Source organism: Mobula hypostoma, chromosome 6 (assembly GCF_963921235.1).
Source record: "Mobula hypostoma chromosome 6, sMobHyp1.1, whole genome shotgun sequence".
NCBI lineage: Eukaryota > Metazoa > Chordata > Chondrichthyes > Myliobatiformes > Myliobatidae > Mobula > Mobula hypostoma.
The window spans coordinates 130,689,315-130,717,190 of record NC_086102.1 but is presented as its reverse complement, the minus strand read 5'-3'; the positions used below and the strand labels follow the sequence as shown (position 1 = coordinate 130,717,190).

The following is a 27,876-nucleotide window of genomic DNA, read 5'->3' as shown; positions in this document are numbered from 1 at the left end:
AGAAAGAGGGGGTTCTCATTGAAAAATCGAAAGGCCTAGACAGAGTGGACATGGAGCGGATGTTTCCTGTAGAGTGGGAGTCCAGGACCAGAGGGCACAGCCTCGGAAAACAAGGATGTCCCTTTAGAACAGAGATGAGAAGGAATTTCTTTAGCCAGAGGGTGGTGAATCTGTGGAATTTATTGCCCCTGGCAGCTGTGAAGGCCAAGTCATTGGGTGTACTTAAGGAGGAGATTGATAGCTTCTGATTAGTCCAGGCCATCAAAGGTTACAAGGAGAAGGCAAGGAAATGGGGTTGAGAGGGATAATAAAATCAGCAATGAAGGGATGGCAGAGCAGACTTGATGGACCGAATGGCCTACTTCTGCTCTTAAATCTTACGGTCTAGAACACAGAACAGTGCAGGCCCTTTGACTCACAATTTTGTGCCGACCCATTTACTTACTCTAAGATCAACCAATCCCTTCCCGTCCCCCCCCCAACATAGCCTACATTTTCTAGCATCCATGTGCCTATCTAAGAGTTTTCTAAACGTCCCCTAATGGATCTGCTTCTACCATCACCCCTGGCAGGGCATTCCACGCACTCACCACACTGTGTAAAGAACTTATCTCTGCCATCCCCTTTTACCTTTCCTCCAATCACCTTAAAATGATGCCTGCCCCCCCCCCCCCGTATTAGCCACTTCCGCCCAACAGAGAGCTCCTTAATTCTCTTCAGAATAGAGTCATGGGGTCTCGTGTTCCCAGGGCAGACAGGGCCTTATTTTAGCATCACCTCCAGAAGGTGACTGTGTTAGAGTTCCAATCCAGATTTTGTGCTTAGGATTTATATTTTATTTATTTAAAGATACAGCACAGTAACAGGCCCTTCTGGGCCAATGAACCCACTCCACCCAATTACACCCATGTGACCAACTGACCTACTAATCTACTTTTGGAGGGAACTGGAGCACCCGGGGAAATCCACGTGGTCACGGGGAGAAAGTACAAACTCCTTACAGACAGCAGTGGGAACTAAACCTGATTCGTTGGTGCTGTAAGAGTGTCATGGACACCGCTACACAACCTTGCCCCTCCATGATTTCCTTTGACTAAGTGGTCGGTATATTACCCGCCGGGCCACAGCTAACACTACCGTGCCACTACATTCTGGGTAAAACTGAGCATCATCCTAACCTGAAATCTGAGCTGATTGCTGCCTTATTGTGAGGACTTCTTACTTATCCAGAATAGCATTACTGATCAGAGCCCCTGTTTACTCATGACGAATGGTTGCCCGCAATATGGTGATGTTACACCTGTTCAGGAGCGTGGATTACTCAGAGGTTTCCCATGATCCATTTGAGATGAGAAGCTTGTCTGTCTACCTTCAGATGACTGTGTACCCACCTCACCACGGGGAAAGGGCTGGCACTTCCCACAATGCCCTAACTGGCATCTGATTCTCACCCACACCACTGAAGCCAAGTCTCTGAGCCCTCCTCCAGAGGCTGTTGTTCTTGCTGAGGTCTTAAGAATGGTGGCCCCCATTTTGCAATGTAAATACCTTCATGGGAGTGTCTTCAAAGTCAAAGTAAATTTATTATCAAGGTACATGTACTGTATGTAATCTATATACCCTGAAGGTCATTTTCCTGCACACATTTACAGGAAAATAAAGAATTAATTGTATAGAGTAAATAATGACTGACAAACAACCAATATGCGAAAGATCACAAATCATGCAATTTTAAAAATAAACAAATAACTAACACGCAAAAGTCTGCAGATGCTGGAAATCCAAAGCAACACAGACAAAATGCTGGAGGAACTCAGCAGGTCAGGCAGCAACTAAGGAAATGAATACATAGTTGGCGTTTTGGACCTAAAGAAAGACCTCTGCCCGAAATGGTGGCTATCTATTCATTTCCACAGATGCTGTTTGACCTGCTGAGTTCATCCAGCATTCTGTGTGTGTTGTGATCAATAAATGATACAGAGAATGAGTTGTAGAGTCCTTGAAAGGGAGTCCATAGGTTGCAGAATCAGTCCAGCATTGTGGTAAGTGAAGTTATCCGTGCTGGTTCAGGAGCCTGATGGCTGTAAAGTAATAACTGTTATCCTTTGATATGCTCTCAAGTAATCGATGAAGTTAAGGTTCTGGTCAGTAATTGATTGATTGAATGGTCTCCTTCAGTTCCGATGACAATCGTGGAGTACACAGCGCAGAAACGGCCCTTTGGCTCAACTCGCCCATGCTGACCAACGGGCCTTCTTGAGCTCGTCCCATTTGCCTGCATTTGGCCAACCTCTTTTTAAACCTTTCCAATCCATGTAACTATACAAATGTCATTCATACATTGTAACTACCTGTTTCTACCACTTCCTCTGGAAAATTGATCCATATACCCATTTGGTCCTGTGAAGAAGATTACCTCAGTCCTTTTTAAGTCTTTCCCCTCTCATCTTAAACTTACTTCCTCTAGTATTAGACTCCCTTTTCCAGGTAAAACATCTGTGACTATCTAGCCCTGTCTACACCCTACATGATTTTAATCAGCCTCTATAAACCCCTCAACCACCTTCCCTGCAGATAAAACGCTCAGCCTACCCAGTCTTTCCACTCAAGTTTTCCAATTCAGGCATAATCTTTGTGGACCTTTTCTGCACCCTCTCCAGCTTAATCACATCGTTCCTATAGCACAGTGACAAGAACTGCATACATCTGCTAAACAAGGATCAACTTTAACCATCATATACATCTATATGAATTAGGAATTTGTGTTGGCACGAACTGAAACATAAAAACTTCATTCAACATTTTAGTACAGTATGGAATAAAATGTACATAAATACTTACAGTATACCTATACCAGCAGTTACTTACAATGTAAACAACATCATAAAAAGTGTTTACAGTGCAGTGACAGGGGTAATAGGTAGAGGGGACGGGGTGGGGGTTAACTAGAGTGGTTGATCAGATTACTGCCCGGGAGAATAAATTTTTAAGATGGTGTGATGTTTTTGTTTTAGTAGCCCTATAGCACTTTCCAGAAGGGAATTTTTTTTTTGAAAATGGTAGCTTGTTTGTGGGCCGGCTGGTGGCGCGGCGGCATCGGCGCCGGACCTGGGGGCGGAGGTTCCCGGGTTCGAGACTAGTCGGGTCTGCCCCTGTGCACGCTTTCCGTCCGCGCCGGGTTGGGTGTCGGGGGCGCAGCTCGACCGCATAGAACCGGGGGGGGGGGGGAAGGATGCTGCAAGAGTGTCTGTGTAGGAAGTGGCACGCCGCGCAGTCTCTCTCTCTCGCTCTGCACCTTGGAAAAAGCCATGAAAAAAATCTATCATCATGGACGCATGCACGGACATGCAGACGCACACGCACAGATGCGCATGCAGACACACATGCGCACAGGCACACGCCAAAAAAGAAAGAAAATGGTAGTTTTTAGGATAGGTGGTGTCCACAATGACTCTTACTGCCCGTTTCCTTGTCATGCAGTGATAGTAAACTTGCACAGGAACATGAAATACGACCACCTTTTCTCACTCTGAATTTTTATGTCTATCTAAAGGAGGAGGGGAATTGAGCACTCACCAGGATTGACTGGAAAAGTCGGAACACTCCACCCAGTTGGATGTAAATCCGAGAGTAGATCCGGGTTGAGGTTCCATTGAAAGTGTTCGCCACGACGAGGAAGGAATACGGTCCAACGGTGAAGAATTCCCAGTCATAGGCTCCGGATGTGGGAATAGTCTGGTTTCTTTCAAACAATCGTGATTCAGGGTTCCATTTGTAGATAATACTGTTGATGTTGTGATTGTCTCCTTAAAGGAAAAAAAAACAAATGCCATCAGGTTCAGGAAAAGGATCCAGCATTTACCACCTCAGTGAAGGAGCTCCTGTCTACGCACATGCAAAATGCAGGCATGTACAGAAAAATAAAGAAATACAACAGAATTTATAAAAAGTTATAACAAAGACTGACAAACAAGCAATGTGCAAAAGAAGACAAATCTTGCAAATTATATAAAATATATATTACTGAGAACATAAGTTGCAGAGTCCTTGAAAGTGAGTCTATAGGCTGTGGAGTCAGTTCAGTGCTGAGGTGTGTGAAGTTACCCGTACTGGCTCAGGAGCGTGATGGTTGTAGGGTAAACCAGCCCCTATCAAGCCAAGCCAGATCCCAGATAGTTCCTGCACATGGGACAAGCTGTGGCTGATGCATAAAAGGCTTGAATTTTGATCATATCTTTCTCAGCCTTGCAATACCCCAAAACACTACAGCCACAGAAATGTGGTCACTGTTTCTTGGTAGGAAATACTGCAGCCAATTAGTTTGTATCAGGTTTTGGCAGGCATCCTTGAGGTAAACGAGCAGATCCATTAATCTGCTCATCTCTGGACTTTGTTGCAGCTGGTCTGGCACATTTTCTGGACAACTGGAGTAGTACTTCAATGCTCCGTTAATTCATGTTTATCTGGAGATTAAACAGCAGAATGGTAAGTGTTCCAGTAAAAATAGTAAGTTTAAGGAGCACAGGAAACATGGGCTCAGTAGGTTTCAACAAATTGTGGGGGGGCAGAACCAGGTGAGTGGGAGGTACATGTGATAATTGAGGCACTGGAAAGCAAAAGGAGGTTGGGAACTGGTAAGTGGGAATGAAGCGCGGCGAACATCACTTTGTGAACCCCTGTGAGCCAGCAACTCGGATTCAATTTCCTCCACTGTCTGTAAGGAGTTTGTACGTTCTCCCCATTTGCTGCGTAGATTTCCTCTGGGTGCTCCAGTTTCCTCCCGCATTCCAAAGTCTTATGCATTAGGGTTAGTTATAATGTATGGTTCTATTTCTTCTAGAACAATGACCCCCCCCTCCCCCCAGCACTATGTATGATCTGATGTCTGTGCATGCGCTGATGCGTATGTATGCGCATTGTTCTCTCTCTCATTGTGATGTGAATACACTAGTTAAAGCAATCTCCCACCTGCGTGCTTTTATTTAATATACATGTTGTTGTGCACAGACACAACATTACTAAGTTATGGGCATGCTATGTTGGTGCAGGAAGCATGGTGACACTTGCGAGCTGTCCCCAGCACATCATCTGACTTTGTTGGTTGTTAACACAAACGATGCATTTCACTGTATGTTTTGATGTACATGTGCCAAGTTAAACTAACCTTTCTTCCTTTCTTTCAAACGATGGACCATCATAATTTCTGGAAAGTCAGAGTATGAATTTCTGGAGTTTTATTGTAATTTTATTTGCATTCACATACTGAGTCAGGGATAAATATTGTTCAGGAGACCAGGCAGAATTCTCCTGCACTTCACTAGACAATGACAAGATAAATTACCTCTCCCCATGAAAGGCTGACAATCTAACTTTGATATTTTTTTCATAAAACAACAAATCTGAGTATCAGACTAGATTTTACAATTGGGCTTCTACAGAGAATTTGTACCTGGATTTAGCTAGCTAGTGAAGATAGCAAAACTGCTGTCTGGCATTGCCAGAGACCTGGGTTCAATCATTACTGGTCTGTATGGTACAGTAGTTCTATAGATTACTGATACAGAGAAACTCAATTTTACTTCTGACTTGTAGCAGAGTTATGATTCGCATGGTGCACAAAGGAATGGACTTTTTTCCTCCTGAAATATTAAAACATCTTTTTGAAATTCTACATAACTGTCACAACAGGGATTTATTTCATGTTGTCCCAGGTGGCTTGGGCTCAGAGGTGAAGTTCGATGCTTTGAATCCTAACATCTCTGGACTTTTTATTCCAAAGTTTAAGAGTGAGCGTACTAATAGCACAAGTCATAAAAGAAAGGGATCAAGAATAGGCCACTCAACCCCTCTGACCTGCCCCACCATTTAATATGGAATGGCAGATCTATGCTGGTCTCAACTCTTGTGCCATTCCCTATAACCCTCAGTTCTTTGATCTTTTAAATATTTACAATTCTCTGCCTAAGTACATCGAATGATCTTGGAAGCAGAGAATTACAGAGGTCCCTACTCTCTGAGAGAAGTTTCTACACACCTCAGTTTTTAGAGATAGGATCCTTAGATTGTATCTCTGTCAATTTGTTTTTGATTCTTTCACTGATGGGAACATCTCAACATCTACCATGCTTAGCCTCCAGAAGAACTCATATGTTTGAATAGGTTACCTGCCATTCTTCTAATCTCCAAGGAATACAAATACAAACTCCCTAGCTGATCTTGATATGACAACCTCTCAGCTCAGGAATTAGCCCAGTGAATCTCCTTTAGACTGTCTCCAATAGTACTCCATCTTTTTTTTTTTAGGTACAGCAACCAAAATTGTGAAAAAATTCCAGGAGTGGATTCACCAACTCCCTGTGCAATTGTAACAAAACCATCCACTTCAAGGTTCGATGTGTTGCGCATTCAGAGATGCTCTTCTGCACACCACTGTTGTAACATGTGGTTACTTGAGTTACCCTTCTGTCACCGTTGTGTCACTCTTCTGTCAGCTTGAACCAGTTTTGCCATTCTCCCTTGATCTCTCTGATAAACAAAGCTTTTTTATCCAGAGAACTGCGCAGACTGGATGTTTTTTTTGTTTCTCACACCATTCTCTGTAAACTTTAGAGACCATTGTGCATGAAAATCCCAGGAGATCAGCAGTTTCTGAGATAATCAAACCACCCTGTCTGGCACCAACAGTTATTTCATGATAAAAATCATTTAGGTCACATTTCTTCCCCACTCTGATGATTGGTCTGAACAATTGCTGAAACTCTTCAACGTACACGAAATGCTGGAGGAACTCAGCAGGTCAGGCAGCATCTATGGAAATTAATAAACAGTCAACGTCTCAGGCTGAGATCCTTCTTCAGGATTAAAATGGAAGGGGGAAGGAACCAGAATAAAACAGTGGGGTGAGGGGAAGCAGGACAGGTAGATAGGTGAAGCCAGGTGGGTAGGAAAGGTAAAGGCTGGAGAGATCCCTCCTCCTTCCCTTTCTCCTGTGGGCCACTCCCCTCTCATCAGATTCCATCCTCTCCAGCCCTTTATCCTTCCTACCAACCTGGGTTCAAATTTGCCCTCAGATCCCATTAAGAGTAATGTGATGATGAACAGATAATTGGGTCGTCTGCAATTCATTTTGGGGATCCCGGGAATCAAGGAGGATCAGCTATATTAATGTTCAACAACTATAAAGAATAAAGAATTATGGAAGAATAAAGTTAGAAGTACAGATATGAAATACAAATGTGCATAAATACACAAATACCAGCATTAATTTACAATGTAAACAGCATTGTAAAGAGTGGTTTAAAGTATTTACAGTGCTGTGCAGTGATTGAGGTGCAATGGAGGGACATGTGGCAGGGGGGAGCTAACTAGAATAATTGAGGGGCTAACTAGAATGATTGATCAGATTAATTGCTTGGGGGAAGAAACTTTTAAGATGGCATGAAGCTTCTTTTTGTTTTAATAGCCATATAGAACTTTGCAGAAGGGAGCTTTTGGGGAAAAAAAGACAGCTTGCAGGGCCGGTAGCGTCCACAATGATTTTTCCTGCCCATTTGTTTGTTCTGTACACATATGTACACACGGAAGTAGCAAGCCCAGCATCTACTGCCCACCTAATTGTCCTGGAGAAGCTGGTGGTGACACAAGAAATTCTGTAGATGCTGGAAATCTAGAGCAACAAACACACACAAAGTGCTATAAGGACTGAGCAGGTCAGGCTGCATTTGTGGAGGGTAATAAGCAGTTGATGTTTTGGATCGAGACCCTCCATCAGGACTGGAAATGAAGGGGGAAGAATCCAGAACCAAAATCTAGGGGAAGGGGGAGGATTGCAAGCTGGCAGGTGATAGAGGGAAGGTGAGTGGGATGAAAAGCAATGATGTGAGAAGCTGGGAGGTGAAAGATGGAAGAAGTAAAGGGATGCAGAAGGAATCTGATAGGTGTGGAAATATACTTGTAGTAACAAAATAGCATTTTTGTCAGTAACAAAATGGAACCTGTATTGTACCTGAGTGCTTTGCTAATAATACTCGTGCAACATTATGCCAATGGAAAAGTCCTTTACAAACTGGAGACCAGCAAATGTGTTAATGGAAGAATGCCAATTACACTAATTAAGCAGAAGGACAGAAGGCACCCTTGCCTTGAACTGAGGCATGGGTAACTGCACTGGTGTATAAAGGAGTGACTATGCTGGCTGATTTTTGGAGGCCATCACCAGCGCTTGTGGTAGTGATGGTCTCTGCTTGTTGCAAGTAAGCAAGAGATAATCCAGCACACTCAGGATCTTGCTGGTGCCAGATGAGCTGGCTTTCTAGACTACTGCATGCTATTAATGCCCCAACATACCATTTTTTAAAAGGATGTTGCACAGTAGAATATTAAATCTTCCTGGGTACCCAGTAAGTCTCAAGGGAGGGCAGGGATGGGAGCCCTGGCGAGTCAGAAGGGCGGGCAGCAAACGTAATCTGATCAGGCAGGTGCCAAAACCATCAGGAACTCTGAATGGTTGGATCACTGATTATTGGAGTTTTATTATAAAAAGGAAAAGGCAAATTGTTTCCTTTTCCTGCTTTTCATGTTCCAGAACAACTCGGGGCATTTATTATCCAATGGCCCCTATAATTCTGTTATGAATCAACAATTTTGGTTCTTCTATCTTCAGCCAACACCCTTGTGTTCTGCTTTTGGACATCTGTATCACTGCTTCGGAACACTTTACAACATTAAGGATGCTACATAAATTCAAGTTGTTGTCATTGACAGTACATAAATGCTTAAGGTAGTGAGTAATGCTCCCCCGATTGATTAAAGATTAAAGAGTAGCTCCTTATAGCTATAAAACCCTTCTGCTACCTTCTAATTCTTCAAGTGCAATTTGGTAGACATGCAAAAAATGTTAGATGTAACCACAAGAGTTTCCTTTGAACAGAATGTTGAATACAGCTGCATTCTCCCAATCTTATTCTACCAATCAGTACCACTTTCACCTGTTTACGAATTTGAATCCCATTCCTCAGACTGATATGAAGGCTTAGTGCAGTACTGTTGGCAGTGCTATGTCTTCAATGAGTTATTAAACCCAGGTCCTGACTAGCCCTTCAGGTTGACATGAGAACGTAACAAAACTGGAGCAGCAGTGGGTCACCAAGCCTCACCAATCAATAGGACCTTGGCTGATCTCAATTCCCCTTCAGTGTCAGTTCCCCATATCCTTAATTCCTCAAAGGATTAATGTTCCTCAAATAGAAAACATCTCAGCTCATTCCATTATTCCTGACTGTCCATGCCATTAATTAGCACTAAAGCATGTGACAAAGCAGACGATCCGTACATTGTCATACAGAGAAAGAGAGAATCGGTCACATCCAACCTACCTCAATGTTTAGCCCCCAAACCACATCACTAAAACCAGATTACACAGTAAACGCAGTTCATTGAATTTTGCCCTGTGTAATTCATTTGCAGCAATTTCTTATTTTTTACAGAAGTGACCATATACCCAAGAAACTTGGTAGTCTGTATCAGACTTTGGGATATTCTAAGGCTGTAAAAGGCACGATATAAAAGTGCTTTGTTTTTCCCTTCTGTGAACACAAAGCTCCTTGTACCTTCCGTGTTAGACCATGAGATGTTGGAGCAGAAATACACCATTCGGTTCGTTCAGTCTGCTCTGCCATTCAGTCATAACACCGTAAGGCATAGGAGCAGAATTAGGCGATTCAGCCCATCAAATCTGTTCTGCCATTCCATCATGGCTGATTTTTTAACCCTTCTCAACCCTATTCTCCAGCCTTCTCCCCGCATCCTTTGAAATTTTCCTCTGCTGCATGTAATGTCACATGTTCTTACAGGCAAGGTACAAAGTGACCCAGTTTACAAGAGTGGGGGCTTGCACTCCTATCTTCCAATCTGAGGCGCCAGCAGGCTGACTTCATCTTCTCATCTCACTGCACTCACTTGACAGAGAACAATTTCCTGAAAGATAACACAGCTCAAGGAGGGCCCGTATGCTGTAGCTGTCACATTTAACATACTGAACAAAGTTTGGTTTGTAGCCATCAAAGCAACCTCAGTTTACTGTCAGGTAATCTGATCATCAAGGAGCAGGGACGAGGCAGCATATGCACATCAGGAATCTCGGCAGCTTCTGAGGGGCTACTTCTAGGAAGAAGTGGGAAGCCAGCACTTTCAAACCCAACTCCGCTGGCACATGGTGATATCTAGTTTATGTGGGTGGTCTTGGCAGGTAAGGTTTACCTGATTCCGATGTATGCAACCTCATTGACACTAACACTTAAGCAAAAGAAATGCATCAATGCCTCCGATGAGAAGATACTCCAGGAAAATATTCTGAAGTAACAAGCCGTGGAAGCAAATTTGAACCAGTTGTTGGCTTCAGGAAGAGAAGAAGGCTGCCGTACTGTTCAAAACTATGGTAGGGTCTGTGTGTGTGTATATATATATATATATATATATATATATATATACACACACACACATACAGTCTGAACACAGACTGACAGTCGTGGGGTGGGAGTCAGACCTGGCAGATAGATCTGTGTATTATATATCATTGCATCAGCCACAACAGATCAGATAGGTTTAACCCTGCATCCCGCAGCACACAGCTGAGTTTTTGATCACTGGCAAGGATAGTTGACAAGATAGTCTTTCTTCTTGTTGAAGGCGAGGTCAGAGAAACTTAACTCCAGTCTCGCACTGTTGACTGAGGAGTGTGATTGTTCTGATGTGCTTTATTTATAGCTGGGTAAAATGTAACCAGGAGGTGTTTAATTTGATCAGCACGGCAACTCCATTTTCCTGCCTTTTATTCCATCACTTAATAACTTTATCTTAAAATCTTCTGTTAAACTTAGTTTTGGAATTTCCAGCTGATCCCTGACCTTAACAAATTTTGGGGTAAGTGTTCCAGATTTCCATTACCCTACTGAAGAATACGTATATTTAAGAATATGTCCTCTAAATCACCATTGCATGATTTCTATCTATCCTTTCAAAACCTTTGATCATCTTGTGTGCATATCCAAGGGAATAAGCCACTGTATGTAAACAAATGGCTGCATGTCTATTCTGTGCAATACATTCACTTCTTAACCAGTGAAGTCAAAGCATTATTCTGGTGACAGTATCGGAAATGCCTGACAGCAATCCTGACCCACTCCGTCAGAGATATGACCTTTGGCTTATCTATCCCTCCCCAACCCTCTGCAAGTTGTCTGCTGTCTTTCCCAGATCATACTAAGGTTCTTTGATCTGAAGCACATCAGGGCATCAAAGGATATGGCAAGAAGAAGGTCTATGGGGTTGAGTGGTAGCTGGAATCAGCCATGATGGAATGGTGGAACAGACTCGATGGGCTGAATGGCCTAATTCTGCTCCTATGCCTTAAGGCTGATTTATACTTCTGCGTCAAATGGACGCCGTAACCTACGCAAGTGGCCTACGTGCGTTGTGAGCATTTATACTTGTGTGTTGGTGTGTTTGCATTGCTCTGCAATTCTGGAACGTCGCGCATGCACACACACCTGCCCGTGCAAGGCTTCATGGTCATGGTAGTCTTTCTTGGGGTAAACAAGTTTAAAGCGAGCGTCTTTTTTCGTAAAAGTGAAATGTGTCCTCCATAATTTCGGAGGGGTCTGTAAAGCTTTATGGAAAGCATTGCAGACAGAGTTCCTTCCCTGTCCTTCAGTTGCCCAATGGGAAGCTATTGCAGCGCAGGAGGAAATGCGATGCTACCAAGTGGACCAATCACAGTCGTTGCGGTCTGCATTGTCACGACATGTAGTTACATTTTGGGAGAGGTTTGCGTCGGGCTACGGCGTAGGGATCCGCGTAGGCACTGCATAGGGTTCGCAGCTACGCCGTACCTATGGCGTCGATTTGACGCAGAAGTATAAATGAGCCTTTATGGTCTAAGCATTAACCCTGTTTCTCTTTCCACACATGCTGACTGACCTGCTGAGTATTTCCAGCATTTTCTGCTTTTATTTCAGCTTTCTAGCACGTGCAGGTGCTTTATTTTTTTTTCCCACACTTGTAATTCTTATCTGTTCCCAAACAAAGGCTCCTAAATCCTCAACATCTGGAGTCCCAAAGAGGTACATCGAGGGCAAGAATAGACCCATTTGGGACCAAACTGGCATTTTGAGTGTGGAGCTGTAGAAGATAGATGAGATCTCAAATGTATAATTCTCATCTGTATTTGTGAAGGAGAAGAACATTGTAACTGAAGAATTCAGGGAGGAGGGTTGGTGGAATTCAAAAATAAATTAGCACTGAATAGAAGGAGGCATTGGATGACCTAGCAGATGTAAAGGTGGATGAGTCCCCAAGACCTGATAAGCTTCCTCCCAAACTACGATAGGGAATTTCATGGGCTCTGCCAGAACTTTTCAGATCTTCTCCAGCCACAGAAGAAATACTATTACTTGGGGAAGCAAATATCCAGCTTTTATGCAAGAGAAACAGCAGGAATATGCCAGCTAATTATGGGCTGTTGAGTCTAGGATCAGTTATAGCAAAATTATTAGAAAAAGCTCTGAAGGGCCAAATTAATCTTGCACTTGGTGGGTCCAGGATTAATAAGGAACAATCAACATGGCTTTGGAAAGGAGAGATTATGTTTGACTGAATTTTAGAAGTGGTTACTAGCAAACTCACAACACGCTGGAGGAACTCAGCAGGTCGGGCAGCATCCGTGGAAACGATCGGTCGACGTTTCGGGCCGGGACCCTTCGTCAGGACTGTAGGGGGAAGGGGCAGAGGCCCTAAGAAGCGGTTACTAAATGCGTCATTGAGGGTGATGCCTTTGACTTGGACTGAATTCAGTAAAGTCTTTGACATGGTCCACAATGGAAAGTGGTCCGAGAGACAAAAGCCCATGGGATCCAGGTTAATTTAGCAAAGTGGATCCAAAATGTCATGGTGATAGGAGGCAGGTCATGAAGGTAGAGAGTCATTTAGTGAGATACTTCTGTGTGTGCTGGGACCCTTGTTATTTGTTACACATGGTAAAGATCTGAGTGGAGTTCAGGTATGCTCCACGTTTCCTTCCATGTTCCAAAGGCACAGGGGCTAGTAAGTTACTTGGTCACATGAGTGTAATTGGGAAGTGCAGGCTTATTGGGCCAAAGGGCTTGCTACCAAGCTCTATCTCTAAATAGAGATAAGTAAATATTCCAGTCCTCTGAAGATAAAGACTGTCGTTCTAACAGGTAAGAAAGAAGATGGCAAACATTAGGAGAGGACAGTTACAACATACAGTACCTTCACGATGGTTGGCTACAGCAAGGAAGGTCTCCCCATTGATCTGAAAGGCCTCCCAGTCTCGTGCACTGTGAGTCGCTAGCCTCTGATACAACACAAACAGCAGCTTCCTGCGGCTCCACTTGTAGATGACCGAGTATTCCTGGTTCCTTTCGTTCTTCTCAAAGTTGGCCACCACCAAAAATACCTGAAAAGGTAGAGTATTATTAGCGCGCTAAATACCCCAGGTTATCAGTGAATGAACTCTTGGTTCCTGTCACACATTCAAAATGCAGACAATGGTAATCTTACTAAATGTCACCACAGGAAGACTTTGCATTAAAATGCTGAGGCGTGGCAGATAGAGACACTGCCTCGTGGTGCCAGCGATCTGAGTCTACTCCTGTCCCTGTGGAGCTTGCTTGACCACTTGGGCTGCCTCTGAGTGCTCTGGTCCCTTCCTGCATCTCAAAGATGTGCTGTTTGTAGGGTAATTGGCTACTGTAAATTGCCCCTCATGTGCAGGTGACTGGTAGAAACCACGGGTGGAGGAGTTCATGGGAATGAAAAAGGTAGAATTTGTGTGGGGAGAATCAAAAGATAGAGCTGGTGTAAAAGGGTTGGTATAGACTCAGTGGGGCAATGAACCCGTTTAAAATTCCACCCCACTATTGTTTTCTTTTTTTTTACAAGCTCATTCAGGGGTCAGCAGTGGAAAGAATGAGCAGTTTCTAGTTCCTGGATATCACCGTCTCTGAGGATCTATCCTGGGCCCATCATAATGATCTAATTACAAAGAAGGCAGGTCAGCAGCTACACTTCATTAGCAGTTTGAGGAGATTTGATATGTCACCAAAGACTTTGGCAAATTTCCACTTTTGTGCAGTGGAGAGCATTCTCACTGGTTGTGTCACTGTCTGGCATGGAGAGGCCACTGCATGGTATCGGAAAAAGCTGCAGAAGGTTGTAACTAACAAGGACATCTTGAAAAGGCGATCTCCTGTCAGTAGAAATGGTTCCGCTGGGCTTAGTAGCTAAGCCACATGTGAAGGTCTGGGGCTGGACTTGGTTGTCAGAGGCTATTTGAGACACACACCACTGGGGGCATTTCATAGGTAGTGGGAGGTTATCCCCACTACATCCCCCAACCATGACAACCTTAAGGAACTAATTTTCCGGACTTTCTGGTGGCCAAACGTTTTAATTCCCATTCCCGTTCCGACGTGTCGGTCCATGGCCTCCTCTCGTGCCAAGATGAGCCCACCCTCAGTGTGGAGGAGCAACATTTTGCATTCTGTCTGGACACCCTCCAATCTGATGGCATGAATATTGATTTCTTCTTCCAGTGAACACATTTCACCCACCCCACCTTCCTTTATTCCCCACTCTGACTTTCTCACTTGCCTATTACTTCCCCCTGGGTCCTCTCCACCTTCCCTTTTCCCTAATATCCATTTTCCTCTCCTGTCAGATTCTTTCTTCTCCAGCCCCTGACCTTCTCCTTCTTTCTCAGTCCTGATGAAGGGTCTCTGGCCCAAATGGTCAACCGTTTACTCTTTTCCATAGATTTTGCCTGACCTGATTGCCTCCAGCATTTTGTGTATTTTGCTTTGGATTTCCAGCATCTACAGATGTTCTTGTGGTAAACCATATATGTATGTTGTAACTGGGTTACCTGTCTGGACACGCTCCTCTGCTGTGCTAATAAAAGCCTTTCAGTATTTACTCTACTTCCAGTCTTTTGGAGTAATTGATAGTGCATCAGTTCTTGTGTTTGTAATTTAGAGTATTTTTGATGTATTGCTGCCACAGAACAACAGATTTCACGACATCAGTGATAATAAACTGATTCTGATTCTGAGTTAAACTGTAGATGTAGTCATCTGAATGATAGGTTAATCAGGGAAATTAAACAGATAGATCACAAGCCAGGGAAAACAAGAACTGTGAAATGAGGGCAGAAACAGAATGGGAACATAAATAGAGGAATGGAAAAGTTGTGAAATAGATAAGGGAGCACAAGGTGCACCTAGTGAGAAAGGCTTCAGAATGTTAAAACCATTTAGAATGCTGTACGTTTCAGTGAAATAATCCCTCAGTCTCCTAAACTCTAGAGGGCAGTGTCCCAGGCTGCTTAATCTCCACATTGGGGAAACAAGGCAGCATAGAAATCAATGACGTGAATGAGCCTTTACTGAATTTGCTCTATTGCAAGTGTATCCTTTGGTTGGAAGACCAGTCATCACTCTTTAACTGATTTGAAATCCCACCAAATTTATCTGAGTATTGCATCTCATGTCTTGCATTGTAATCAGATCAAAATAATGAAAATAACCCAGTTTCTCCATAAACAGTGCATGTTGGGATGTCACACCGACAAGGTAAGTGTCAGTCTTTGAGATCCATCACTGAAGAACTAAGTTTCATTGTCTGAAGTCATACAAACTATTCCTGCTTCTTATTCTAATGTACCTGTGGGCCAATGGAGAAGTGCTTCCACGCCTGTGCTTCATATGTTGTGATGCTCTGATACGGTTCAAATTTCCCTTTCAACCACTTAAAAATCGTCGATCCAGGGTGAGGCTTCTTATTGGCTGTGGCAGCAAAGAGTCCAACATTGGGAATCTCAAAGATCTCAACATCAAGTGTTTCCGAGTTGGTGACCAGATTTTGATAATCTTCGACATAATCCAGTCTCTTTTTAGCTGGGGAAGTTACAAAATAAGTCCAAGTGAGATGCTGATGTTAATAACTGTATCTACTGGCCATCCCATGTTTCAAAATAAGGCAAAATATGAATTATTATCGTGGCATTGACTAAGCTCTGGGTGGATTCAAAGGAGAAAAGAGCAAGTGGCCTTTGTATGATGCCTTTCTCAACCACAAGAGGTCACAAAACACTTTGCAACTAACCAAATACTTTTTCCAAGCATAATCCCTGTTGTAATGCAAATCCTGTAAAACAGGCATAAGGTAATAGAGTCATAATTAACCTTTCATGGTGACATAATGTGGGTGTATTGCATTTGCTGACATTTGTTCATGGTGACCTTAATTAATTCCACTGAAGTGCTGATGTAAAACCATTAGTGTGAAACATTAGCTCTCCCTCTTCTCCCTTGTACTGTCCGACAGCTCCCTGCATTCTATTTTCATTTCCTGTTGCTTTGCATCTTGTTGTATCCCAGTCTGTTTTAGGTCTGTAGGTTAAGTATTAAGTATTGGCCAGAAAACTACAGAGTGAATAACAGTATTCTTCAAAACAGTTATGGGCTATTCTGTGTTCCTTAAAGCCTCCATTTAATACTTCATCTGAAAGGCAGCATGTTTAATAGTGGAGCACTCTGTTATTCTTGATTGTTGCCTTTAGTCAAAGCATTATACAACTGGGAAACAAGCTCTTCGGCCCACTAAGTCTGTGCTGACCCACAACCACCTGTTTATGTTAAACTTACATCAACCCTATTTATGTCTCAATAAGATTCTTTGGTTGTACCAGTCATCCCTGTGGGGCCATTCACAATGGCCAATTAACCCACCAACCAATAGGCACTTTGAGATGTGAGAGGAAACGGGGTTGCCCAGCAGGAAGCCCAGCTGGTCATAGGGAGAATGCGCAAACTCTACGCAGCACTGGATTAAACTCCCACCGTAGGAGCCGAGAGGCTGCAGTCCTGTGCCTCCTCTCTCCTGCCTCCGAAGCAGGGGAAAAAAAATTAACCACATCTTTCCGATTCAGAAGCAAGATTAAAACCACGAAAGCCACGGCTGCTTAAGAGAAATAACAAATGGGCAACTTTAGAAGGATTCCATGAGCAGTCCCAGGTCTGTGCGCCCTCGGGCTTGTACAAGCACCATACTGGTTCCTCCCTGTGAACCAACAGATCCAACCAGCGCTGTCATCAAAGGCTCTCGACTTAATCCACACAACAAGGCTGGGGCTTTTAAGAAAAGCCACCATTAAAATATTTTGTTGCTTCTGCATGCAGATTGCATTCAGACAATTGCATCTTTATGTTCATCTCGGAATTAATCCTAATTGTAACATCTTAAGCTCCTAGGGCTGTGTTAAATTTTAACAATCTATAAAGTGATTATTCCCAGACTTTGGCAGGCAGCCCAGTTTGTTTCATACATTTCTTCCATTGTTAGCAGCATATATTGAAAACTATAGATAAATAATGGCAAGTTTATGACCGACTAGATAAGCTGTTCAGTATGCTCCTTTTAATAGTGCTGTAGAAAGATGTACATATGCTTCCTGCCAACTTTTATACAGGGTACACATCGTTTATCTTGATCTACAATTTGTAAGTGTAATTTGCATGGCACCTGTTTGAACGAGTTGAAGTCTGTTTCTTAAATCATAAATGCTGCATTATAGTGACAATGCTTATAGCCAAGCATGGTGCAGCTGATTGGGTAATTTCCCCTGTCAATCAACTTTGGTGATGACACCCCTCTATATTAGATTGATTTTACACACCCAATTACACAGAACTGTCCTCCAAAATCACAGCTTTTTTTCCCCCCAGAAGAAAAATTGCTATTTTTACTGGGAGCAGTTGCCACAGTAGTTTCCTATGTTCCTTAAATTAATTAGTCCTGATGAAGGGCCACAGCCCAAAACATTGACTGTTGGTTCCTTTCCATTGATGCTGCCTGCCCTGCTGAGTAACTCCAGCATTTTTGGTGCTGGTCTAGATTAGCAGGATCTGCAGAATCCCTTATTTTTAATTATTTCCTGCTTGAATTTGTATCACACACTTCTTATATTGTTACCAATAGACAAAAACATTTATAGGTAAACAATGGACGTCTTCCTAGCTCCCTAGCAAAGGCAGTGTTAAGGATAAATATCTCTACCTTGAACTGTCTTAGATCTTGGTCATCTCCTCTGTGCTTATTGACCACCATTGCGTCCTGACAATTTTATAATTTAAACATTCACATCATTGTCCTCAAGACTTCCAGAGCTTCCCTTCAGTTCCCACTGACATCTGAGAAGTGCTGTTAGTAAGTTAATTTGCCAGTGTGCCCCTTGGGTGGCAGGAGATTCGGAGTGGAGCTGATGGATTCCAGAGACGGAGACAGAGATGGAGATAGAGACATTATATATACACAGAGGATATGAGAGAGAGAGACAGATTATATACACACACACTGGATATGAGAGAGAGACAGATTTATATACACACACTGGATATGAGAGAGAGACAGATTTATATATACAATTTATATATATACACACACACACACACACACACACACACACACACACACAGGATATGAGAGAGAGAGAGAGATTATAGAAATACACACATACACACTGGCGATGACATTTACCCTCCTCTCAGTCTCTCTGAGCTGGTGCTCTGGTTCCCACCCCCATGCTAAACTTGTTTAAAGTCTCCCGAGTCGTTGTCGTCTGAACCCTTAGTGCCTAGGTGGCACATGGGGCCTCAGTCTCCTGAGCAGCACTAGTGAACCTCCCAGCCAGGATATTGGTTCCCATTCAGTTAAGGTGCACCCTGTCCTTTTCGTACAGGTCACCCCTACACCAGAAGAAGTTGTAGTGATCCAAGAACATGAAACCCTGCCCCCTGCACCAGTTCCTTAGCAGGGAAGGGTAAAGTTAGGGACAGCAATAGTGATTAGAGATTCGATAGTTAAAGAAAAAGACAAGGGGCTCTACAGCTGCAAAAAAAGACAACAGGATGATGTGTGGCCTCCCAGATGCCAGGGTTGAGGGTGTCTAATAGCAAGGAAGGTGAACAGCAAAACGTCTGGTGTACATTGGCACCAATGACACAGGTAGAAAGGGCGAAAGAGATCCCGCACAGTGACTCCAGGAAGTAAGGTAAGAGTAAAAAGTAGGATGTTGAAGGTGGTGATCTCTAGATTACTCCAGTGTAGTTGAGAGGAAGGTAGATGCTATGACCAGTAAGAATGGACAGGAGCAAGATAATAGGCACCATAGACAGAAGTGTATTTTAATACAATGGGTGAGGGTATGAACTTAGAGCATGATTCAGTATATAGAACTATGATGCCAGTTGAGAGAGGGACAGGAATGGATGATTAATGTTCCAGGGCTTAATTGTTTTAGAAAAGATAGAGAAGGAGGTAAAAGAGGTGGGGAGGAAGAGTTGCGCTATTACTCAGGGACAATATCACAGCTTCATTCAGAATGGAGAGCTTGTCTACTGAATCTATATGGGTGGAACTCAAAGATAGAACTTGACTTTGATGAGCGGAGCTACAATGGCGTTTAACAGTGACTCCTTCAAGCTCATCTGCAGAAACAGCTTAATTTTTACCTTTATGTCTCAAGGTGGACGGGGTTCTGTTGGAGACCCTGACCTAGAGATGAACTCAGACTTCAGTCCTTTGCAGCGGTGGGACCCATTCTTGGAGACTCATTTTTCGGTATCCCAAGGATATGGACTAGAAAATGAACCTGCCCGCAGGGTTCCGAGGCTTCACGGCCCTGTGGAAACACTGACTCTATGCCTGTGCCACCTGTAATGCATGGATCTAATTCTTTTAGCACAATGACTCCCTCATTGACTAATAACTTACGCATGTGCATTGATTTGTCATTTTCTCTGCAAAGTGAATATATAAGTTAACTTTCCTTCCAAGTGCGTGCCTTTATTTATTCGATATATAGTTGAACAGACATAACAAATTGGTGATAAGCACGAACGGATATCATCAACTGCACCGACAGTTATGAGATGACAGAATTGAAGGAAGGGAGAGAGACAACAAGAGGAAAGAATGAACTGAACAAGTATGGTGACAGAGAGGGAAGTCACGGATGCTAGGAAAGGGTGTGTGAGTGACAGTGCACAGTACACTGTGACAGATGCATAATGAGCAAAACTAAAGTAAAAATAACATGATGATGGCCTTAGTCGGGAAAGATGATGAATTTGATAGTGCTAATGAGGACTGGGAATTGTATAATCAAGAGGGTTGAACTGTATTGTATTGCTAACGATATGGAAGTCTCCACACTTCTTAGCTTAATGGGTGCTGGAACGTACAGTCTTTTACACAACTTAGTAACTCCTGAAAAGCCAGCAAACAAGACGTTTGACGAAATTGCTGCAATTTTGCAAAATCACGTGAGCCCAAAACTGCTAGTAAGAGCTGAGAGATTTAGATTTCACAAAAGGAACCAGTCAAAGGATGAAAACCTTTCTGAACACATTGTAGAACTATTGAAAGTTTCCTAATACTGTGACTTTAGAGATGGACTTTCCAATGCATTAAGGGACAGGCTTGTATGTGGCATGCCTAGTCAAAGCACTCAAAAGAGGCTACTGTCAGAAAGAGACCTAACCTTAGAACAGGCATTGAGCATTGCAATATCATTGGAGACTGCAGCCAAAGATGCAGCAGAACTAAAGAAAGAGAGTTTAGAATGTGAAAGGACAAAATATCCCTGAATAGCACAAAAAGCCAAATATTTTATCGAAGTGGAAAATTCTCCCATGATGCAAATGACTGTTGGTTCAAAGAAAAAGTTTGCAGAAAGTGTCACAGACAAGGGTACAAAGAGAAAGTGTACAAGTCAGACAAAAAGCACAACCAAAGAGAAAATTCCACACAGATTGAAAAGTTTCAAACACAAAATTAAACAAATGATGAAGTGACTGAATATGAAACTGAATCAGGCAGCACAGAGTCTGACAAAGATGAGCTGTCATGCCTAGAACTATATAGCATTACTGAAGCAGATCGCAAAATCATAAGCATCACAACAGATATGTCTGGTGTAAAACTGAAAATGAAGCTGGAGACAGGGTCAGCTTTGTCTACTACGTCAGATGCTGACTACAACAGACTGTTTTCTAAGCTACCATTAGAAAAGACCTTGGTGATGCTAAAGACCCACACAGGCAAAAAAAAAGTGTCTCCCAAAGGCAAACTGAAAGTGAGTGTGACATATAGAGGCTAAGCATGGCATTTGGAGCTTTACGTGTTGAGCATTGTTCAGACGCGAATGGTTGAGAAAAAAATCTAACTAGACTGGCTCACAATCAAAACTCTTATTGTGTCATCAACAGACAACCGCAGCCCAGATGGTAACATGAACCAGAGACTGTCACAGCTGCTTAATGATAATGAGAATGTGTTGGAGAAGGGGATTGGTAAGCTCAAAGGCATAAAGTCCAGAATTGAACTGGATGAAACAGCAACACCAAGATTCCTTAAGGTGCATCCTGTCTTTATGCACTATGTCCTAAAGTGGATACTGAATTTCAGAGCTTGGAGGCATCTGGCATCCTCTCCAAGGTTGAGTGGAATGATTGGGCCACATCTATTGTCTCAGTGATCAAGAAAGGGAAAGCCAGAGCTGTTTGTATATGCGGGGACCTCAAGGTGAGCATCAACCCTGTGGTGCATACCGTACAGTATCCTCTGTGATGAATAGAAAATACTTCTGCATCTTTGGCAGACAGAGAGAGGTTTTCAAAGATTGACTTGTCATAAACCTATCTACAAATGGAGGAGCCAAGCAGGAAGTTCCTCATAATCAACACTCACAATCGTTTTATCTGTGGTGTTGCATCTGCTCCACAATTTTGCAAAGAGCAATGGGCCTATCGTAGCAACATAGTGATACCTTGATGACATCATCATGACTGGCAAGAATGATAAAGAACATCTCCAGAACTTTGGTAAAGTGTTTACCAAGCTGAGTGAGTATGGTCTGCACACAAAGAGAGAGAAATGTGAGTTTTTCAAAAATGAAATCTCATATTGTGGATGTATCATTGACAAGCATGGGTTACACAAGTCACAAGAAAAGACCAGTGCAGTGTTGCAGGCACCCAAACCAGAAAATGTGTCACAACTCAGTTCATAGTTGGACTTTGTAAACTACTACCACTGTTTTTTTCCAAATCTTGCTACAGTGCTGCACCCATTGAATGCACTGTTGCAGACAGCAGCAAAGTGGGAATGGGCAGAAAGAGGTGAAAGAGCATTCAGGGAAACAAAGAAACCAATAACATCTTCACCAGAAGTGGCTTACCTGAACAATTTGTGAGTGACTATGGACCACAATATATGTCAGAAGAGTTCAGACTATTCATGAAGGAAAATGGCTTCAAACATTTCAACTCAGCAACAAATGGGTGAGCTGAAAGGTTTATCCAAACCTTCAAGAAGTTCATTAAAGCCATGGACAAGGAGGACATTTCTCTACCGCACAAAATGGACAATTTCCTTTTTGTGTATCGAAACTCTGTTCATGCAATAGCAAATCAAACACCTGCAACGCTGTTCATGAGCAGGAATCTGAGACATTGCATAGACCTCCTGAAACCAGATCTACAGAGGGAAGTACAGAATAAACAGTTCAGCCAGTTGCCAAGTAAATCAGCAAGGAACTCCGAGGTTGGACAGGAATCCTAGCAGATGTTGGATATCGTACATGGAAACTTCATGTGGACTAGATACTAGATGCTCAGCCAAAGAACACTGAGTCGACTGCATCCAACAATATGGACACCTTACAGTCACCGGACTTGCCTCTCAGTGATGATCATGTCACTAACAGCAATGTGACACCTGCAACAGAGAAAGTTGTCCTTCACAAAACACCAGCTAAACCTGATGCCATGCCACAGGTTCTTAGAGAAACAGAGTGCCACCCAAAAGACTGAATCTTTAGTATAGTGAAGTTATGGACCATTATTGTGAAAGAATGTTTATAGGGAATATGGATTATGAAAAGGGAAACTGAATGTTTTGTACATATACAGTTTTACATTAATATAAAGGGGAAGGAAGTGTAATATACGGATCTTTCTCTATTAACGCAATGCACCCTTAGCACTAATTATTGACTGATAACTTACACATGCGCATTGATTTGTTGCTCTGTCTGCAAAGTGAATATACCAGTTATCTTCTTCTGAGTGTGTGCCTTTATTTATTCGATACACAGTTGTGGACACACACAATACGCCGAATGAAACGTCGCGGGAGAAAACGGAACATCGGGATCAATGTTTTGGCTGCCGGGGGAGAACTCAGGAACGAAAAGCAACCTGACAGACTTTATCATCGCAAATCGGTGAGTTGTTTTGTAATGTCTCCCCTCTCACCTCTCTGTCCCTTTATTGGGGAGAGAGACAACCTGTGGTATATCGCATTGCCAAGTGAATGATTAGTTTTTGTTGATCTGCAGATCATGGTCTCTCGCGGGGGCTTTGCTATTGCTTGCCTGGTGGGTGGAGGGTGCTGATGCTTTTTGCTGAAGTGGGGGGGGGAATCATTGTTTTGGGGGGAAGGATCATTGCTTTGCTGCTGCTTGTGTGTGAGAGGAGGAAGTAGTGGGGACTTTGGGGTTCTAACATTTTTATTGTCACTCATTCTTTGGGGCACTCTTCTGTTTTCATGGATGTCTGTGAAGAGCAAGAATTTCAGAGGTATATGAATCTCTTAAATCAATATAGATAGCCCATTAAGAGGAACATAAGACCATAAGACATTGGAAATTAGGCCATTTGGTCCTGTCAAGTCTGCTTCACCATTCAATCTTGCAGACTTTTTTCCTCTCAATCCCTTCTCCAGTCTTCTCCCCATAACCTTTGAAACCCTTACTAATCAAGGACCTATCAAACACACTTTAAATATGCTCAATGACTTCGCTTCCACAGACATTCATGGCAATGAATTCGACAAATTCACTATCCTATAAACTAAAGAAATTCCTTATCATTCTTATTCTAAAGTCATGTCCTTCTATTCTGAGGCTGTGCTCTCTGATGCGAGACACCCTACTACAGGAAACTTTCTCTCTGCAACTAATCTGTCTAGCCTTTTCAATATTCAGTAGGTTTCAATGGGATTCTCCCCTCATTTTAGATGAAGGGCTCAAAACTGCTCACAAATACTCCAAATGTGGCCTAGAGGATTCAGGTAAGTGATCGGAAAGGTTGGGATGGTAGGGGCGTATATTATTGGTCACTGCAGCAGACGATCATAGGGATTGGAGCAGATGACGCTGATGTTGGGGGCCAACAGCTTAGACAGATATTTGGGAACTTTCGAGTGATGGTGTTTGAGATTAGTGGGGCATCTGGTCAATGACTGGGAAGGGTTGTTGGACAAATGGTAGACCGGGATGTGTAATAATGTAAAATTAAAGCACTGAGAGGCAGATAAGGCCTCAAACCCTCCAGCAACAGTGTGGTAAAGCCCTTTAGCTGACACCAAGCCAGTCCTCGGCCTCTGATTAAGATTTGCCTCTGTGTTCTTGGGAGCTTGTCTACATAGTAAGGTTTTATCAGTAAGGGTCTTTTATGCAGTTTGGTGTGACAGTGCAATACCCTGCAACCTCTGTATGCTGGAGCACCACAAATTCACTGTTGATGGTAATAATATCAGCCATGATTTTCTGCAGTAATTGCCCTCCAGGTACCCTTGTGCTGTTCATTATCTACAATCCTCTGCATTTCTCCAGTGCTGGCCACTCATCCAATTCCTTCACTTCATCAATGGCAGTGCCTTCAGCTACCTTGGTCCTGGACTATGCCTTCCCCATGACTGAGCACGTTTACAAGGAGCGCTACCACAAGAAAGCAGCATCCATCATCAAGAACTTCCACCATCCAGGCTATACTCTCTTCTCACTACTACCGTTGGCAGAAGGCATAGGAGCCTTGCTCCCACACCACCACTGGGATCAGGAACAGTTATTGCCCTACAACCATCAAGCTCCTGAACCAGTGTGGATAACTTCACTCACCTCCACTCTAAACTGATTCCACAACCTACAGACTCACTTTCAAGAACTCATGTTCTCAGTATTTTGTATGTATGTATGTATTTGCACAATTTGTCTTCTTTTGCACATTGGTTGTTTGTTGGTGTTTCTTTATGTAGTTTTCATAAATTCTATTGTATTTCTTTATTTTCTTGTAAATGCCTTCAAGAAAATGAACTTTAAGATAGCATCTGGTAATATATAACTACCTTAATCACAAATTTACTTGGACTTTGATAATTCCAGGGTACACACCCCAAAACTTCACAGCACCTTTACCTCTCCCTTCTCTTTTAGGTCAGTTGTTAAGATTTCACTATTTGGCCAGAAAGTTGATTAACATTTAATTACAATCCATTGCATGATCTTTCTAATAAAGTGCACTCTATTTACCTTAAACAGTCAGCACAGAAGCAGAGCCCCATTACCGAGTGTCAGTCAGGGTCAGAGAGAGGAAGGAAGTATATAGACCCAGTGCGATAGTAACCAGAAACAAACATAGGATGTCAATGTGGGATCAATTACTACTCCCTTCAGCAGAAATAAGATTAATCTGTGTAGGAAAGCATCTGAAAATTAACAGGGTAAATTGGCAGAATTAAATAGTTTATGGAATATCATGCTTCTGACTTTGTAGTCAAAGGATGGCCAAATAGGGTAAGCGCCCAGTCAGAGCTGAATTCCTCAGGAGGATAGAAATAAACCCATTTTGTTATTTAATGTGGAGCTTTGTTTAGAGTTTGGAACATTACTGATCCCTCAAACAGTACTACTGAAGAAAAGTGATCTGGTCATTATTTCACTGCTCTCTGTGGTACTTCACTGGGTGGAAATTCATTGCTTCATCTGGTGGAACGGCTGAATCTCAAGTGAGATTTGAGGTTTTGTCCATCTCATTAGGACTTGAGTTTTGAGTCCATGATACAGGATGTGAGCCTTGAGATTTGAACAGTTTTGTGTAGTTTCTGCACCTTCGTACTTATTTCAATTTAATGAATGTTTTGTTAATAAAAGATTAATAAGACTTTTGAAATACCATTTGACAAGATACATTAATTTATATTTATTTAAAAAATGTTACTTTGCTTTATTAAACACTTGCTAAGGTAACCAAGCTGAATGGGGGATTGCTTCTGGAATTAAAGTGAGAATAAAGTTCACCAGAAGATGGGAAATATTTTTGGTGATTCATTGGATATTTAAAGGTTGCAGGAGACCCCAGTGTTTATCAACAACATACGAGGATGATGATAAACCTCACACTAAATCAGTTAGAACTGGTGTCACATTTGGTTCAGTTGGTAGCAACTGGGTTATGGTTATGGAAAAAAACCTGCTAAAAGCTAGGTTAATACTCCAGATGCTAAAACAAACCTCTGTCAGTGCTGTTTAGAGCATGTGGAAGATCAAGTGAGACTAGAGTAAAGGTTTATTCATTTTCATAGATGCTGCCTGAGCTGCTGCGTCCAGCATTGTGTGTGTGTGTGTGTGTGTGTGTGTGTGTGTGTGTTACTCTGGATTTCCAGCCTCTGCGGAATCTCTTGTGCTTATACTAGAGTAAAAGTGATGTCCTGATCAGGATATATCAAATAAAATCCCTCAGAAAAGAAAACAGAGAGCCTGGTGAGTATCTCATTGCCGTTTGTGGGAGCGTACAGCGCATAACATGATTGTTATGTTGGCTTCATCAGCTGTAAAGCACTTTGGGAAATCCAGATGCAAGTTCATTCTTTGTGTACTCTTGTTAGTTTGTTAACAGCTTTGCTAAGAGGCAGCACCCCAAACAATCCAGCAATACCTTTGACATAATTGGTCTTACTTTTTAAGATCGATATCCAGTTCTTGCCATTACAGATAAAGAAGCCTTTGTTGAAGACATCAAACCAGAGGCGGCTGACTTCAGTCTCCGTGCATGGAGGATGGCTTCCTACCATCACCTTCACTTCTGTTTCTGAATCCAACATAAAGAAGGTTAGCAACATTAGAAGTAGCAGAAACAAGTTGTCAAAAGAGTTTTGATGGATCTTCGTCCAGTGGAAACACTGCTCTGTTTTGTTCTCTGCAGCTGCTGCCTGACCAGCTGAGTATTTCCAAATTTTCTCTTAATGCATCAAAATGGAGATTTTACACAATGACAAGTCCAAATGACCATGTTCCCCATCAAGCTTCCAAAAGACTTGCAGTGTAGATTTAATACAATGAAGTGTCTTAAGGCACTTCCCAGGGATGCTATCTGACAAAATACAATATTGAACCACATTAGGAGGCACTGGGACGAGTGAAGAGATAAAGAAATAAAAAAGTTTTAAATCATTATTTTGTTATGGTACAATTATAATAATTAGGAGATATTTAGTTAGGTACATGGACAGGAAAGGTTCAGTGGGGAGATGATAAATAGGATTAACATAGATAGATGAGTTGGTTGATGGGCCCATTTCTATGCAAGATGACTATAGGAATCTGTGAATTTCTTATTTATATCAACATTTATGGAGATTGGTTCAAAGTTCAACATTCAAAGTGAATGTTATTATCAAAGTTGTCTCCATATACAACTCTGAGGTTCATTTTCCTGTGGGCATACTTAGCAAATCTATAGTATAGTAACTACAACAGGATCAATGAAAGATCATCTAGAGTGTAGAAGACAACAAACTGTTCAAATGCAAGTATAAATAATTAGCAATAAATAACAAAAACATGAGATAACAAGATAAAGAGTCCTTAAAGTGAGATCATTGATTGAGGGAACATCTCAATAGATGGGTAAATGAGTGTAACAATCCCCTTTGTTTAAGAGCTATATGGTTGTGGAG

The 27,876-nt window shown here is 42.4% G+C and overlaps 1 protein-coding gene across 1 annotated transcript in view; it reads right to left on the bottom strand.

Moving 5' to 3' along the window:
- Positions 1-27,876, bottom strand: part of LOC134347635 (thrombospondin-type laminin G domain and EAR repeat-containing protein-like) — a 67,712-nt gene that overhangs the window by 15,951 nt on the left and 23,885 nt on the right. The window contains exons 5-7 of the mRNA XM_063050012.1: positions 15,739-15,971; positions 13,288-13,474; positions 3,577-3,806 (exon numbers count right to left, since the gene is read on the bottom strand). Coding sequence (XP_062906082.1) covers positions 3,577-3,806; positions 13,288-13,474; positions 15,739-15,971 — 650 coding nt within the window. The remainder of the gene's footprint in view (positions 1-3,576; positions 3,807-13,287; positions 13,475-15,738; positions 15,972-27,876) is intronic.